This window comes from Mandrillus leucophaeus, unplaced genomic scaffold, assembly GCF_000951045.1.
Source record: "Mandrillus leucophaeus isolate KB7577 unplaced genomic scaffold, Mleu.le_1.0 Scaffold268, whole genome shotgun sequence".
NCBI classification, from domain to species: Eukaryota; Metazoa; Chordata; class Mammalia; order Primates; family Cercopithecidae; genus Mandrillus; species Mandrillus leucophaeus.
The window spans coordinates 524,915-541,693 of NW_012102787.1; the positions used below are offsets into that span (position 1 = coordinate 524,915).

Below are 16,779 nucleotides of genomic sequence, written 5' to 3' on the forward strand. Positions count from 1 at the left end.
GTTCCCTTTCATCACTTCTACATTCCAGGCAGCAGGAAGGGGAAGACATGGGGGTAGGGCAAATAGGCATCCAAGTTCTTTGAAGGAACATTCCCAGATGCCTCTCCTAACAATGTCCACACGTCATTGGTCAGAGTAACATGGTCGAATGGCTACACGTAGCTCCAAGGGAAGAGGAGATCTGCCCTCTTTTATCTGATGACTTTTCTGTCCTAAATAAAATCAGAGTACTATTGCTAAAACAGAAGGGAAGAGTAGAGACCGGCAGAAGATAGCTGTGTCTGCCACAGATGGATCTTCAGAAACTATCAAGTTGAGAAGTCACCAGCCACTGACAAGCCCAGAGTCTCCATGAATCACAAGTATTTCTTCGGAGCAGGGTTGTCTCACTGTAGTGTCAGATGAACCCTATTCACAGGGACATACCCTCACGCTTTGAGGAACCCTTTTCACTTCAGGCATGTTATTAAGGATAGATCTGCCACATTCTGATTGCTGTCTCAAAACTAAAAATTGTTATAATAATGGTTTCATGTCTTTGCTGGTATCATATTTCTAGTCAAGCACTGGTTTTTTATTATTATTTACAGAAATGACTTTGCTAGAAGGATAACCACACACATTAAAATTACCCTATCTTTTTTTGCCTAAATGTAGAACAAATGCTGTTGTACATCCTTTGAGCTTTACACAATTTATATTTTTTCATGAATTGTCTTACTTGGAAAGATTCATACTTTCCAGCCTTTTGACAGACTTTGTGTTTACTGTGAATGTACCCTAAACTTTGGAAAATATAATAAATATTTGGTTTACTAGAAATATGTATGATTACAAAAGTATATACATTTCACACTTTGATTCAATAATTAGTATTTAATCATTGAATTTTACTTTATAGCACACTTCAAGAATCACCTAACTTGAACATATATTCCTGTGTTTGTGTAATTAAAACAAATATGACTACTTACTTTTTAATGTCTTTCTTCCTTTCCTCCTTCGTTCCCCCACCCCCATCACATATCAGTGATTTCACTTAGGTAGACTGTTTCTATGAATATATTTGAAATTTTGCTTCCTCATTACCCTGCAGCTTTGTCTCTGTTCTTTTTATTTTTTCTGCTGATTAAAACCAGTGTGTAAGACATCTTGTATTTGGTAGTTGTTTGCTCTTTAATCTCGCCTTTTCTGAGCATGGATGAAAAGTTAGGTAGTTCTGCATGCCATTCTGCATGAAATGTTATTAACATGAACTATTTGAAAATGACTCTATTTTTGTAGTTAATCATTTTCTGTGTTACTGTTTGTGGTTGTTTGCATGTATACTGTATATATGTGTTTTTGCAGCCTATTCCAAGCCTAAACGGGGCCACCGTAAAACCGCTTCATTTGGCAACATTCTGGATGTCCCTGAGATCGTCATATCAGGTATCACAGACCACCTGAGTTGGTCTAATAGCTGTGGAACCAGAATAATGATCCCTGGTACTTGTAAAATGCTTCTTGCTCCAATTTTTACAGGACATGAAAAATGGATACCTTGCATGCAATAATTAGGGAGACATATTGAAAAACTACATTTATTCTGAAGCAGTCTTGAAAAGATACCTCTGATCTGCAATAAATGAGGATAAAATAGAAGAGAAAGTAAACCTTTTTGGAGAAGGGAGAACAACCCAGAATTCTACCAACTTCCTCTCTACTTTTAAGTGAGCACATGAGCTTAAACCCAGACCTTTTTTGCACCCAACAGAAAGAGGAAACTCCTAATTAAAATTTGTTCTTTTCCTTGGCTCCTTTCCTTCCTGAGTTACTGCTTTTGGGGTCCCCTCTAGACTTTCTATCCTAGCCTCTTTCTGTTGGTAGCAAGTGAATACGAAGTTGAGAGAAGAGAGTTGCTAAATAGCATTTCGCCTTAACCTAGAAAACAAAAAGTAAAGCTAAATGAGATGTGCTGTTTTGCAGGGTATCTTGCCAAAGAATCATGTAAAATAATTGGTCAATTCTGATTTTTGTGTATTATCAGGAAAATCTCATAAATTACATGTTTTTATACCTAACTTACACATGGTACTTTAGTGTCTAAAATTGGTAAACTGCTTTGTTCTTATGGTGATCATTTCATAGATGAATATGTTACCATTTTTAATAGAAATTTAAATGGCATATTGACCTTCAATATTGATTAATGTGTTATCAAAATGATCATTTATTTATCCCTTTAGGTTTTTCTCTACCTCTTTACCCAAAATCTTGATAAGGAAATACATATTTTCCACACATGTTCATGAGTGTGAGTTGGATGAATTCTTCAGCACGCTGTCTTTTACCTGTGATTGTTTTTAGTAGTGTTGATACTCTAGTTGAATACTTAATGGTTATTTTCTCCTCTACTAAACTGAAAACTATGTGAGGATAGAAACCATATTTTTGTGCGTTATTTTTTTGTTGGTGGTGGTGGTTATTATTGATTTTATCAGCAGTTGCTGGCTCAGTGCTTCACATATTAAGCATATTAACATAGTGTTTAATAAATATGTTTATTAAGTAAATGAACAGACTTACTAAGCATCTCCACTGGTGAGGAACTAGCATACAAAAACAAAAATATGAATTATACAATTCTTAGGTGCCATTTTGTCTGTACAAAACTATTTTATATTTATTTTTCCCTGGTTATCAAAGTGGTTTCTTATTTTACAACATCATCACTATTGCTATTTAAAGAATAGAATTAACCCATTTTTCACTTGGTGATTTGTACTTATTGAATCTGGACTATTTTAGAAATTAACAAAGAGATTATTTTACATGGAGATCATTTTACCTCCATGCTGAAAGGTACTGTGTATAAGGGTCTAGTACTTTAAAGAGGTGGAAGCATTTAAACTTGCATACTGCTGAACTGTGATTCCCTTAAATGTTTGAGGGAATCAGGAAAACTTAGACAGTTGGCAGTATAATCTTACGGCTAAGCATTAAGAATAAATTTATATGTGGCAGTATAGCCCATACTGTACAAGCTAACGGGGGAGGGAAAAATAAGGAAAGAATAATAGTTTGCAACTGTCAGGTACTGCTGGCATCTAGTAGACAGAAACCAGGGATGCTGCTAAACATCCTGATTTGTACCAGGCAGTCTCCTCCAACAAAGAATGATCTGATCCAGCCCAAAATGTCAACAGTGCTGAGGCTGAACCCCCCCGATTAGATGTTCTTTGTGCCCTACAAAGTAGCTTAAAGTACATATTATTTCACCTTTTTGACAACCTTATAACTAGGTTATCAGATGAAATTAAAGCCGTTTAACAGATGAAGAACTTAGATCTGATGATGTGTAGTAGTTTTTACGGAATCATATAGCCAGGACCATGACCTGGATCTTTGACTCCAAATCACATCCATTTTTTGTTCTTTTGTGTAAGTCAGAGAAGCTAGAGTAATTTCTTCTTGCTTTCTCTTAGTGTTCACATTAAGGAGAGCTCTTCAGCCAGGGAGATCCTCTTTTATGACATTGGGCGTTTATGGAATCAGGTAACCTTAATTCTCTTAATTGCCAGAGCAGCAGTGCTATTCATGTGAAAATATTATTCAGTAATACCTTTAATTTTATTTTTTTATTTTTTTTTTTGAGATGAGTCTCGCTCTGTGTCCAGGCTAGAGTGCAGTGGCGCAATCTCGGCTCACTGCAAGCTCCGCCTCCTGGGTTTACGCCATTCTCCTGCCTCAGCCTCCTGAGTAGCTGGGACTACAGGCGCCCGCCACCTCGCCCGGCTAGTTTTTTGTATTTTTAGTAGAGACTGGGTTTCACCGTGTTAGCCAGGATGGTCTCGATCTCCTGACCTTGTGATCCGCCCGCCTCGGCCTCCCAAAGTGCTGGGATTACAGGCTTGAGCCACCACGCCCGGCCCTTGTATTTTTTTTTAGTAGAGATGGGGTTTCACCGTGGTCTGGATCTCCTGACCTTGTGATCTGTCCGCCTCGGCCTCCCAAAGTAATACCTTTTATTAAACATTCTTTTTAGGCTTCTCCCCCCTCAGATATCAAACATTAACTTACTCAGATGCACTTTTTTTAATAGAAGAATACAAGCTGTAGAATTGATACTAGTGGACATAAAAGCCAGTTATGAATGTGCTCATAGGTAATATTTTTTAATTAAATATAAAAATATCGCCCACCCTGTGGGAATATCTCAGATTTCATACATGACATTTTAATTATAAAGAAGGGTGATAGTTAATTTCCAAAATTTCTTAATACTTTCTAGAATTTTTTTTGTTCTAAGTGGATTTCCCACAAGCTTTATGGTATTAGCAAACATGTCTTGATATATTCAAACTGTTTCATCAAAACCCAATTGCAAGCATTCTTTTTAAATATAGCTTTTTTAAAATCTTATTTATATGGATAAGTAGTTTCAATAATACTTCCCTTTGGCCAAGTGCAATATACTAAGTCTAATGTACTTCTTGGAATGAACTACCTCTCTTAATAAAAGCAATCCTTCAAGCATCACAAAAAGATTTTGTATATACATCTTTATAGTCACTAAAATGTCCAACCTAGTCATAGATAAAGAAATGCGAAGACCCTAATCTTGTTTTTTGCTTGCTTTTCAAAATATGTATACTATGCCATCAGTCAAATGTGAAAGAAAAAGCAACTTAGCAAAACAGCAGTATTTATCAATTTAGTAGTCTCTCAGGTCATACAGAAATTAACCTTTAATACCTTAGGACTCCCTGTGGGTCAGACTGTACAATTTTTTATACCTCTTCTACCATATCACTGGCTCTGAAGAAGAATTGGCAAACCTTTGTATGGTAATCCTTCCTTCTTTCCATTGTCCATCTGCCCTTAGAAGAATGAGCTTTATAGATTAGCCTGGCTCCTTTTTACAGGGAAGACACGCAGCTAAAAGCAAATTACCAGTAGAATGTGTGACATTTTGCTGACTCTTCCTTTGTAGAGGAGGTCCTGCCAAGCGGCAGTGTGCTACCTAAGCAAAGTAAATGTAAATGTGGAAGTTTGTTGCCCAGTATTTAGACCATTTGAACTACAGTTTTCTAATGCATTTGCTTGCTGATAAGTTGGAAGGGACTTAGAGAAAAAAATAGATTTTCTTAAATGTTTTTTGTTAAAACTTGAGTTTTAAAAACCATATCTTTTCTCCTTTCAGCCAGTACATCTAATTTGTTACACTTATATTTGAAGAAAAGGAATGGGTGGCAGATTATTGGATTCCTTGAAGTTTTTCTAGGTTTTTTTGGTTCTAGGACTTTAATAAGGGCAGTAAGAACATAGATCTTTGTTTTGCTTGGATTTTCTTTACTTTCCCCCATATTTTCCTTTTGTCACTATCCAAGCTTCCAAGAATCTATTTTTCACCCACCTTCATCTCAAATACACAAATGAAATAGATTATTGTGATTGTGAAACTATATAATACATTCAATGCAGTTCATCTGATGTTAGAAGAATACCTAAGTTTTACATTTCTTTTAAAAATCCAAGTGTCAAAGAGGAACAGGTAGAATGCCTAAATATTAGGCATTCTAATAAATAAAAAGAGGAACAAACTTTTCCAGTTTAACATGTAGAGTAAGAGAATAAGTAGTTAAGAAAGCGAATTTTTTTTCATGTTTGTAGCTTCAATAATGGAAGATGGGCAGCTCTGCTCTGGAGCCTTTGTGTGAGTAGTTACAGCATTTAAGGAAATAAACTGTAGTGATAATGCATTCTAAAACCTACTGGAAAAAAATACTGTCATATGCATATATACTTACCACCTATAAACGATTTAATTAAACATTAGTCTTCTGCACTTCTACTCTGATATAAAATTTGTTGTACATGGTTCATACCTGCTTGTTTGCTTTTGTAAAGTGAAACTGGTTTCCCAAATGTGATATGCAAGAGTAAAATTTTCTAAATTACAGAAATTTTTAATGCTATTATATCATCATAGATAATTCTGAATTTATTTCTTAGTTCAGATTAGATTATAATGTTTGATTTCGTTTTAAGTACTTGAAAACTATCCATTCTATAGATGAGCATTGCTTTGAAGTGCTTTAATTTGAGAACCTTGAACATTGTGCCTTTTGTTATTTCTAAGCCCAAATAATATGGCATAACATTCGAGAGCTATAAAATGCCTTGACTAAAGAGGATTTTCTGTCTTACATACTGTTCTTAAGGATATGCAAGAGAAGATTGAATATACAAATGTTTTTGAGTCAGATCTTACTGAAATATGTAAGATTTTTGTCTAGTTTCCTGCAGAGCCTGAACTTAATTGATATTTATTGTTTGTAATATCATTCTTAAAGCTAAAAAGAAACCTTAGGTGTCCTTATGATTTCAGCCGCATTTAGATCAAAAACTTAACACGTATTCGCTTTTAATTTCAGTCAAGGACGTTTAGCTCTATTGTATATTGGTTTTTTAACTTTTTTACTAAGAGTATGATACGTAGTAAATTGTAGTAAGTAGAATGTAGAAAGGCCCAAACGTTTTAACAGAAAAATAGATGAATAGTTAGGCTTCTAATACTTGTATCTTGTTGCCCTCCTTCAGAAGTTTCAAATGTCAGGTATTGGCAAATAAATTACCTAGGTGGGGAGGGCTTTATAGAATGCTTAAACAACTGGAAGCAGAGATACTTTTCAAGGACATGTGAGCACTATTTTGCTTTCTCCACCAGGATGAAAAGATCACTCTTTTAATACTATATTTGGTTCAAGGGCTGGTCGATAACTAATGTTTGTAAGCCTATCTTTAACTGGAAGCATGTCAGTTATTAAATATTTCCCCCAAACTACTGCAGCACCAATATGAAGAGGCAATGAGAGACAGAATTGAGTTTTTCTAGATCTGACAAGTTCTTACCTAGCACAGGTAGTGTCATTAGCAGTTGTAAGCCTTTGATAGGGATCCTGGGGTTAAGGGGTGCTATATACTAAGATGTACTGTACTAGTTTCTGTATATAGCCACCTCACTTTCAATAAAATTCTGTATTTGTGGCAGATTAAATAGGGAAGTTAATCTAACTTATAATGAATATTTAGGTGGCCTTTCTGCCATATTGAATAGTCTACCAAGATCACTTTTTGTAATCTAAAAAAATTCAACTCTAACCTAATAAAGCTGTTTTATTGCAAAGCAAATAAACCACCTGACCAACCTTTCCAGTGAAAGAGCCAGGGTTTGTTGAAATTAGTAAAGAAATATGAAACTTTGGCCACCTAAATGAGAACATATATTTTAAAATTACATGTTCAGTTTACCATAAAGCAGTAATGTGATGCTACTATATCATGCTATGCATTTTTTTTTAATCTTGGGTATTTTACACATGAAGAGAATGGTGTCCCATAATTTGTAATATTCAAAACTTGTGATTCTCAAAATTTCTAACATTTAGGTTAAGAGAGGTCTCCCGGAAAATGTAGTGCTGATTTTTACATGAAGACAGTCTTCAGGAAGTTTTAAAGTAGAAAATAAGAGTAGTGTAAGTCAAGGAAAACTATGAGCTTAGCTGATAAGAAAAATTATAGGAGTGACTGTCTGGGATTTAAGCCAGCAGTCTCTGGAAGAAGTCCGGGATAACTTTTAAATACCAGCTCAGGAAATCAGTTGTCCTTAAAAGAGCAGCTTTTTTGAAGAGGAGCTCTGTCTTAATGAAATTACTGTAAAAAGAATGGAACTGACCCCTAAGTTGCTTTCTATTTGCAGGGGGCAGGAGTGCAGATTTAGTATGCACTGGCAATGTGATGTATTCTTAGAAGTCATTCTAAAAAGTGTAATTTGTTCTGTATTATAAGACATGAACATTCCAGAATTCATTACAGAATGAAATACTCAAGATAGCATATGCAGGTTTCAGATTCCTTGATCAGGCATCTGTTTACATCATGCTGTCCTCATTTCTACTACTTTTTCATCTATACTACCTTGTATAATATAGGTATGTACATATCAAAGGACCAAAAAAGGTAAAATGAGTGAATGTCTAAATTAGTATTCTGTTGCAAAAAACTTCAGAATCAATTCAAATTTACTGAGAACACACCCAGTAATTTTCATTTGAAGTAATAGGAGGTTGATTTTTCTTACATTCATATTTCTAAATTATGACTTAAAATTTAATATTGGAGCAACAAGTATTTGTTGATTGCAATCCTGTTTTGCTTTGTCTGAACTATCTGCCAGATGGTTTCTGCCATGGTTGTGCTAATTAAAATGCATTGCCTAACACTGCTTGCTTTGATTCATGTGGTAGCTTAAAGATTTTTCGTTTTATGGCATTTGTTAACTGTCAGCTCTTCTTTACGTTACTTCCTTAAAAGTTTTTACTTCCCCTTTCTCCTATTCTTCCACCTAAATTTGAGTTCAGTTTTTGTTGTTATTGCAATAGTGATGTAATGGTTTATAGACACATGTGTTGGGTGGTTCCTCAGATTCACAAATGTTGCCATGTTGCTAATCTGAAAAGAGAATTCCAGACACTTTTTCAAGCCTGTCTCATCACCGCTAATTTTAGAATGAGTGTGTTGAATGAAATGTGCCTAAAATTGCTTATTAGTCATGGTTGTGGGGATCCTTTTTGTCCTTGGGAAACAGGGGTAGTTGAAAGTATTCATAAAAGTGATCTAGTGGGTCTAATTCAATACATGCACAGTTGTTTTAATTTGTAATGAAAAGTTGAAATTTTTGGAATAAAATGACATTTGAAGTAAATTTGAATTCAAATAATGCAAAGAATCATAAAACATAACTTAAAATGGAGAAAACTGATGATGTCTTACATTTGCAAGAGGAGTTACAAATTTGAGTTTTTATATTCACTACATATATTATTCCATTAAACATTCTTATTCCACTGTAAGGTCCTTTTAGTTTATCTGCAGCATAATAATGGGGTCATGTGGGTTAAGGTGCTAAGTTATATTGCTGATTGGTTTTAAAAAGATGTTTCTATGAAAGATTCTGGAAGTCTAAAATTTTAAGAATGAATTCTGTCTACTAATCAGGAAACTACAATTAGAGTGAGTACATGTTCTAACTGTTGCCACTAGTTGAGAAATTACATAATACAGATTTCAGAGTCAAAAGAATTTTGAGTATTGTATCAGCTGTTACTCAGTATTTTGGTGTTTCCTTTTAGACAGCTGATCTTTCATGTTAGAAGATACTGCATAAACAGCCTTATTCCCAAATAAAAGTGCTAAGTGAAGCTATTGCTCAATTCATTGTTTTGCTGAGGACTTATATGTGTATAATTCTTTCATAAATTGATTTTTAATTAAATAAATTATAAGCATAGAAATTTCTAAAGCAGAATTAACAAAATAGCCCATTTCAACAAGCTGTGTATTTGAGAACAGAGTGACAATTATTAACATCCAGTGGGAAAGTAAGAGTTGTTGTTCACAAATAATAAATTACTGGATTCTGACAAAGACTAATGGGGATTAAGTAAGCGTGACTCAATATAATAAATTTAAGCCTAAGCATCTTTTAGACCCTGAAATGAAAAAGATATTGCTGCCAGTTAAAGTCAGTTGTGTCTTACAACCTGCTAGCTGTCTTGCTGTAAAAACTGTAACGTAAGGCCCTTGAAATAGATGCCGTCATCAGCCCCAGCCCCCAAGCATTCATCTATTTAAACACATGACAGAAGATGGTGGAAGAGAGTTCAGCAGCTATTCATGTGGTAGAAGTGGTTATTGTATTAGGACATACTCTGTTGTAGGCCAGCAACTTTTGAGTTAAAACACTGCAGCTGTTTCTCTTCCTTTCTTTACATCTTTCTCTTCTTTTTTTTTTTTTCTTAGCAATAAACTCACTTTTTTCCCCCCACAAACATTTTGTGTAGATACAAGGAGCAACAAATTCCAACTTTCTGCTGTAGCAATTACACCCTTTTTGTCTGTCTGAATAGATTTTAGTATTTTACTTTTTTTCTTCTTTTTAAAGGCAACGGACAGCCAAGACGTAGATCCATCCAAGACTTGACTGTAACTGGAACAGAACCTGGTCAGGTAAGACAACATTCAAATTTTCTATCTTTGAAGAATACTAGGCAGAAACCAAGAATTAACTGTAATCTACTCTGCAAAACTAGTTTTATGAGTTGACCTAAAGTTGTGATAGAGAAATTCATTGCACCTGAACTTAAACACTTAGGGGGGAAAAAACATAGGTGCCATTGTTAATTTAACTTGAAAGATAATTTCTGAAAGTAGGTTTATTAAACTCCATGAAAAAGTAAATTGTTCTTTAGCACTGTATATATGTTATATGGTTTTTATATGTTTTAGTAAGTATTCGATTTTATAATGTAATGATTTATCATTAAAGTGTCCTTTAAAGTTAATCATTAGTGTGTCTCCTTTTTACTAATAAGGGTAACAAACATTTCCCCAATAAGTTGCTACTCCTCTAGGGCCACATAGGGCATTGGCATACGTGGAGAACTCTAACATCTTTTAACTTGGCATATCCACTGGATTAATATTTTTTTCAAATATCCTTAAGATAATATTTACTGAGCAAATGTGTAAACTCTCGAAAGCTTCTATTCCAGTTGTTAAGATTTCATTGTTTATATTTCTGGTTCCTCCTCTGAACTCTCCTTATCTCTTTATTACTGCTTTGCAGATGATGCAGACAGTGTTATAATTTAAGCCATTACTGATTAGTGCAGAGTTTTAACCCACCAGGTATATAAAAGTAGCTCAATCATTGTTTTTTCTGTTATTCAGATTAATACACTTGACATATATAATTTATTATATACTATATTCTGTAAAATGAATGAAGATTAATTATGAGGTGTTTGTTTTCAGCTGTATAAGTTTTATGAGAGCAGCGTAAAAGTAATGAAATTAATAAAGTAATGAAATTATTATGTATTAAGAAGTATTAAGCATTAAATTATTCAGTATTAAGTAATGAAATTATTACTTCATGATCCATATTTTTATAAAATTTTACCATTTATATATTAAAAACAATCTGATGTAATTTATGATAATGTATATTAGTACTTGTCATCCTAAAAAGGTATTTTATTATTATATCATTTTCATAATATACTTTAAATTTTGGAGATTCTTTGTAGTCATTAATAAAAAAGCCTTTTATACCCATCAACTTAACCAGCTTACCAAAAACCACTTCAGATATTTAAGTGGTGAATATCCTTGATCTTCATTTATATCTGGAAATATGTTTATTTCACAAAATGCTTATAAACACACATATATAAATAAAATATATATAGACACATTAATTTATTATGTTTTGTGATACTAGTGACTCTAAATCTTGATTTCATTATTTAATGATAGTTTTTTTCAGTATATCTGTTTTGTTAAGACCCCAGAACTTTTGGCTGAAGTTTCTCATTTTCTCCCCCTCAGATACTTAAAAGTTGTAATTAGCCCATTTAGTAACAGATAGTTTGACATCTGCTATTTGCTTTGATTCTTTGGAGGCTTGATGAGCTCAGCCTTTTAAACTCTGTTTACTATTGCCACTGATATTCCAGTTATGAGAACTTCTAGCCAAGTGTTTGACTAGGAATGAGAAGCTTGCCCTAAGACATATCAGGAGCAGCTACTAGTTTGAAAGCTTTTCTGTAGACTGTAGAATAAAGGTGTTGCCATAATTCAGGACTGATCTTCCCACACCAGGTCTTACTTATTTCTTCACAAGTTCCACATTATTTGAGATTTTGGTTGTTATCCTTTTAATTCACAATACCTTCAGGTAGTAAAACGCTAGAACTGAGGCCAACTATGAGTGTGGGACAGTTATTTGTGGAACTGTCATAGACCACTCTGAAAGATTTGGGGTGAGGGAGAGTTTGATATGGCAGTAAAACCTGTTTTGAAACAGGTGATATATGACCATTGTGTAGCCACATTTTAAAACTGATCCACTCTTTCAAAATTATTTCTGTTATAACCTTAAAATACCTAATGTTCAGCTTGGCATGAGGGTGGCAAATACTAATCCTAATGTGCTATGAAAACATTTCTCCCAAAAAGTGTATGATAAGTGACCATTAAATCTTTTAAATTACTTACAAAGATAATATTCATTTGAGGAAGAAAAGTATTCACAATATGTGTTTTCAAAATTGGAAGGTGCCGTCCTTTTTGAAGTCTGGCTAAGTGTGATTAGGCAGATGCTCAGAGTTAATTTCTTTTTCTTTTTCTGGCCATGGGAATGCATGAAGAAAAGACTCTGGCCCACTGAGTACAATCATCAGAGAAGAGAGAGAGAACTTCCTAATAAAATGTAATAACATTACATCTTGTAGAGGAAAGTAAACTGATTGTACTGTGGCTCTTGACTCAAAACATAATCTTAGTAAAATCACTTAGAATTTCCAACTGTAAACTAAAATTAAATTGGTTGTTTTTCTGCTGCCATCCATTTGAGAGGCATAGTAAATGAAGCAAGCTTCTTAATTAAAAGTAATGATATAAGTATAGTTGTAAAAGATTGCATTCTTACAACATACAACTCACTTTTAAACATGGTTTTTTCATTAATTCAGGAAGCTTTTTAAACGCTCAATAGATGTGACTTCCTAGAAGCTTTGAAAAGATACTGAGAAAGAAAAAAGCAGTCCCTGACATCCAGGAACTGATTTGACACTGTGGCCTCACTGTTGTTAGAAGCTGGCGTTACTCTCAATGACTGGCTGTCAGAGCTAGACCATGTTACTGTCTTATTGGACATAATCTCTCAGAATACCAACATCAGACAAGATAATGCTGAGCGCATGATAAAAGGAGACAAAACAAGACTACATCGGAATGTTTTCTAAGCACAGACAAAAACAAGGTCACTGTGCCACCCACAAAATACTTAACATTGTCCTCTCCCAGCTATTAAGAGTGACTGCTGCTTCTGTACCTATTACAGCTTGGTCCTCACTCTGGACTGCCCTCCCTGTGGAATTGCCCTTGCTTTCTGACAGCAGCCAATCTGGAACGAACCCCTCCTTCCTTAGAGTTTCCCCAAAATCACCCAACCAAAGCCTAAATTCTATAATACATTCTTTTTCTAAAACCCTCTTACTGATACAACCCATGCTGCCCCATGGTAAGCATTCTCCTTCACTGCAATAAATATCAAACCCAACTCTTTCCACTATTAGTGTGTTCCTGGCAGTCTTTGGCTAGAGGGCTTTGACAATACCAATAAAGCCTAGTCCCCAAGCACCTCATTTGGAGAGATCAGACTTATGCCCAAATCAATTAGAAAACTAGAGTAATAACAGCTTCCATTTGTTGTGCACTGACTTTGTGCCAGATAGGCTCTTAGTATACATTATCAGAATGTTAATCCTGTTATCAGGATCTTAATCCTGTGAAGTTGGTACTTTTTCATCTCATTTGCAGCCAAGTAAAGTGAGGATGAGAAAAACTGACCTAAGTCTCTTACTTCCTTATACTGCCAGTAATTCTTATAACCAGGTTTTGTATCCAGACCTGATTCCAAAGCACACAAACTCTATACTCTAATCATTCTATCTTGCATGTGAAACTAGATGTGATGCATGCTGTTATAGCCCTAGATCTCTTACATTTGGGTATTTTAGCTTCTAATAGTCTGCATTGTCATTAATTATTTAAATAGTTGTTAAGTGATGATGAATTGTAGCTGTGTCATATCATTGAGCAAGGTTAACCTATCTTGGTAATAAATTTCTACTGACGACCGCACAAATTTATGTTTTATACACCTGGGTAAGCCATTCTGTGTTTCACTAAAACAATATACATTCTTATAAATGCCTGAATACCACTTCTGGAATTATATTCAGTATAGATCTATATTCAAGAATTCTCTTAGAGGGGGCTTCAATCAGTGAAAATTATGACTGCAGGATGATACAGTTATGATTATTTAGAGAAGTGGACATATTACATTTCCATATGGACCTTATAATCTACTTTTATTGTCAAATATGTGACTTTGGGCGAGTTCCTTAATTTCCCTGAGCTTCTGCACCCTTATCTACAAATAGGGACCATAACACCCAGCTCCCAGAGTTCTTAACAGAGGTGAAAGTACCAGGGCACACAGTAGATTCTAATCCATGTTGTATGCCGGCCTCTCCACAGTGTGCCTCACCGGGCTCTTGACGCCACTTCCTTGCTCTCATGATAGTGTGTTACCATCCAGAAACAAAAGGAAAATAGCACTTGGAAAGGGAAAGAAGTAAAACCCACCAGTGTTGTTTCTGTTCATAAGGAAACCTTTGTTGAGGATCATGGAAAGGATTTGCTTTAAAGGTCTCGTCGCATATTGAGTGATATTAATATACATTGTTATTATGTATTCAAGGGATGTGATTTATCATACTACTTTTGTCCATCTTCATTCTGCACCTCCTTTTGTGTAAACAAATGTTCTGTTAAACTCTAAATCAAAAACTTACGTAATAGTTTTGAATAATTCCTTCTTCATACTATACCTTTCTATTGGAGAATAGACACCTTTCTTTTTTTTCTTTTTTTTTTCTGAGACAGAGTCCCCCCGTCAGCCAGGCTGGAGTGCAGTAGTGTGATCTCAGCTCATTGCAACCTCTGCCTCCTGGGTTCGAGTGATTCTTCCACCCCAGCCTCCCAAGTAGCTGGGATTACAGGCGTGTGCCACCATACCTGGCTAATATTTTTTTTTATTTATTTTTAGTAGAGACAGGGTTTTCACCATGTTTCCCAGGCTGGTCTTGAACTTCTGACCTCAAGCGATCTGCCTGCCTCAGCCTCCCAAAGTGCTAGGATTACAGTCGTGAGCCACTACGCCCAGCCTCTGTTGGAGAATAGACACCTTTCTATTGTAGAAGACCATGTAAGAATAATAAAATTCTGAAATTCCCTTATGAAACACTGTAGTGAAGCCAAAATTAGATCAAGCCTACAGACCTTTAGATTAGAAAGAATATTTTCAATACAACCTTCATGTATAGATTTAATTATCTGTGACTACCATAATAAAGTACCCATGGAAATCCACATTACCAACTTATACCCATTTTTAAAATATTTATATTATTGAGAAGTTACTTTAGCAAAAATATCATATAAGTCATCATTTAATCTCTGTGTTTTGTGCTTGTATAATTTTAGCTACTAAGATTTCTGAGGGTATTAAATAGGTTTTAAATGTCAGTCTAAATAATAACACTGGGCGTAAATTCCTGACTCATGAAAATATTTTCCTAGTCTTTCAGGTAAGATATTAAAAGCTGAGCTTTATTTTTGTCTGTAAAATAACTTCCAATTCCTTTTTATAAATATAGGGATAAATTTCTGGTCAAAGGCCAATTCTAGTTCATGTCTACTGATGGTAGACTGCCCCTGCGGTTTAAATTTGGCTTAGTATTCTTTTGCCGCCTTAAATTGCTGTGTTGCGTTTCTGTACTCTTGGAACCACTTTCATATCCAATCCTTTTTGTAAGTCAGGTTTGCCTATATCTCTTAAACTTTGCAGTTAATGTGGGGATAGAATAAGTAATTGTAAATGTCTTAAAGGAAGGAGCAACTTAAATGAGTTTGAATAGTTTGAGAGCATTTGTGACTTTCAGAATTTTATCAGTGATTTTAAAAAATAGCTACTATAAAAACTTCTTCGGTAGTTGGTTACAAGCAGTAACATAAATTCAGCCACAGACTACTTTTGAATTTTTTGGTTAATTGTCAGACGTTATGTGTTCCTCTTATTTGTGTCTTGTATTATTCACATATTCAAAAACTACAGTTATGCCTTGTTTTTAAGTATTTCCTTAGTTTTTTATACAAACGTATTAGCATATTATTTATTGAGATAGACATTTCTTAAAATATAAAGATTTGTTTATTAGTTTATGGATTTAAATCTAACTCTATGCTGATCTAAAGACAGTTTTGAAACTTGCACTAAAAGTGCGAGTCTTATATTTCTTAGTTTCATAACTGTTGGAAATGACAAGGGGGACAAACAAGCATGCATAGAAGGTGCTAAGAGTTTCTTGGAAAGTAGAAGGTAAAAAGAAACATGTAGCAAAGAATCGTTTTGCAAAAGATTTAAACTTAAGGAGTAGTACTGTGAAATTCGTATTAGGGCCAACTTATTTGTTTTAATATTGCAAATGTTCAGTGGCCTCTTTTTTAAATATACTGAATCCATTCTCATTTTTAAAACCTAATTATTACTTCTACTGTATCTTGTTGATTTCTCACAACTGATACTGATTGTCACATGTCACAAACATGTTTCTCTTTTTAAAATGTGCATTAGCAATACACTGACCCATAAATATGTACCTACTATATACCCACACAAATTAAAAATTATTTTTAAAAAAAAATGAGAGGAAAACAAAGTACCTCTCACTGTTTATTATCCTGAATCCATTGTGGGTTTTCAAGGCCTGAAATCATAGAATTTTAGCACTATGTGGAACACTTCTCATCACATTCTTAACCCAGCCCCAACCCCTCTCCAGATAAAGAGAGGTTGAAGTCATCTAAAGCAGACATTACAGCATAATTAGAACTCACATACGATGGATTCTACTCAAAGGTACTTTTGTATTGCATTTCGTTTTACTTGTTGCAGTCTTGAATTTGAGTGTTTTATGTTAAAGCTAGATATGAGATTCTTCATGAATTTATTTTATGTTTTATTTTCTATAACTCTGTTCTTTTTAAGTTCTTTTTAAGTCTCCTTTTTGGTACTCAGTAACACATCAAGGACTTTTT

General features: G+C 34.4%; 1 protein-coding gene across 5 annotated transcripts in view; it reads left to right on the forward strand.

Annotated features, from left to right (window-relative positions):
• Positions 1-16,779, forward strand: part of MAP3K7 (mitogen-activated protein kinase kinase kinase 7) — an 82,381-nt gene that overhangs the window by 50,975 nt on the left and 14,627 nt on the right. For 3 of the 5 annotated variants that reach the window (XM_011984415.1, XM_011984414.1, XM_011984417.1), the window contains 2 exons: positions 1,351-1,431; positions 9,989-10,053. In XM_011984415.1, coding sequence (XP_011839805.1) covers positions 1,351-1,431; positions 9,989-10,053 — 146 coding nt within the window. The remainder of the gene's footprint in view (positions 1-1,350; positions 1,432-9,988; positions 10,054-16,779) is intronic. The other 2 variants (XM_011984416.1, XM_011984418.1) reach the window with 1 other exon arrangement.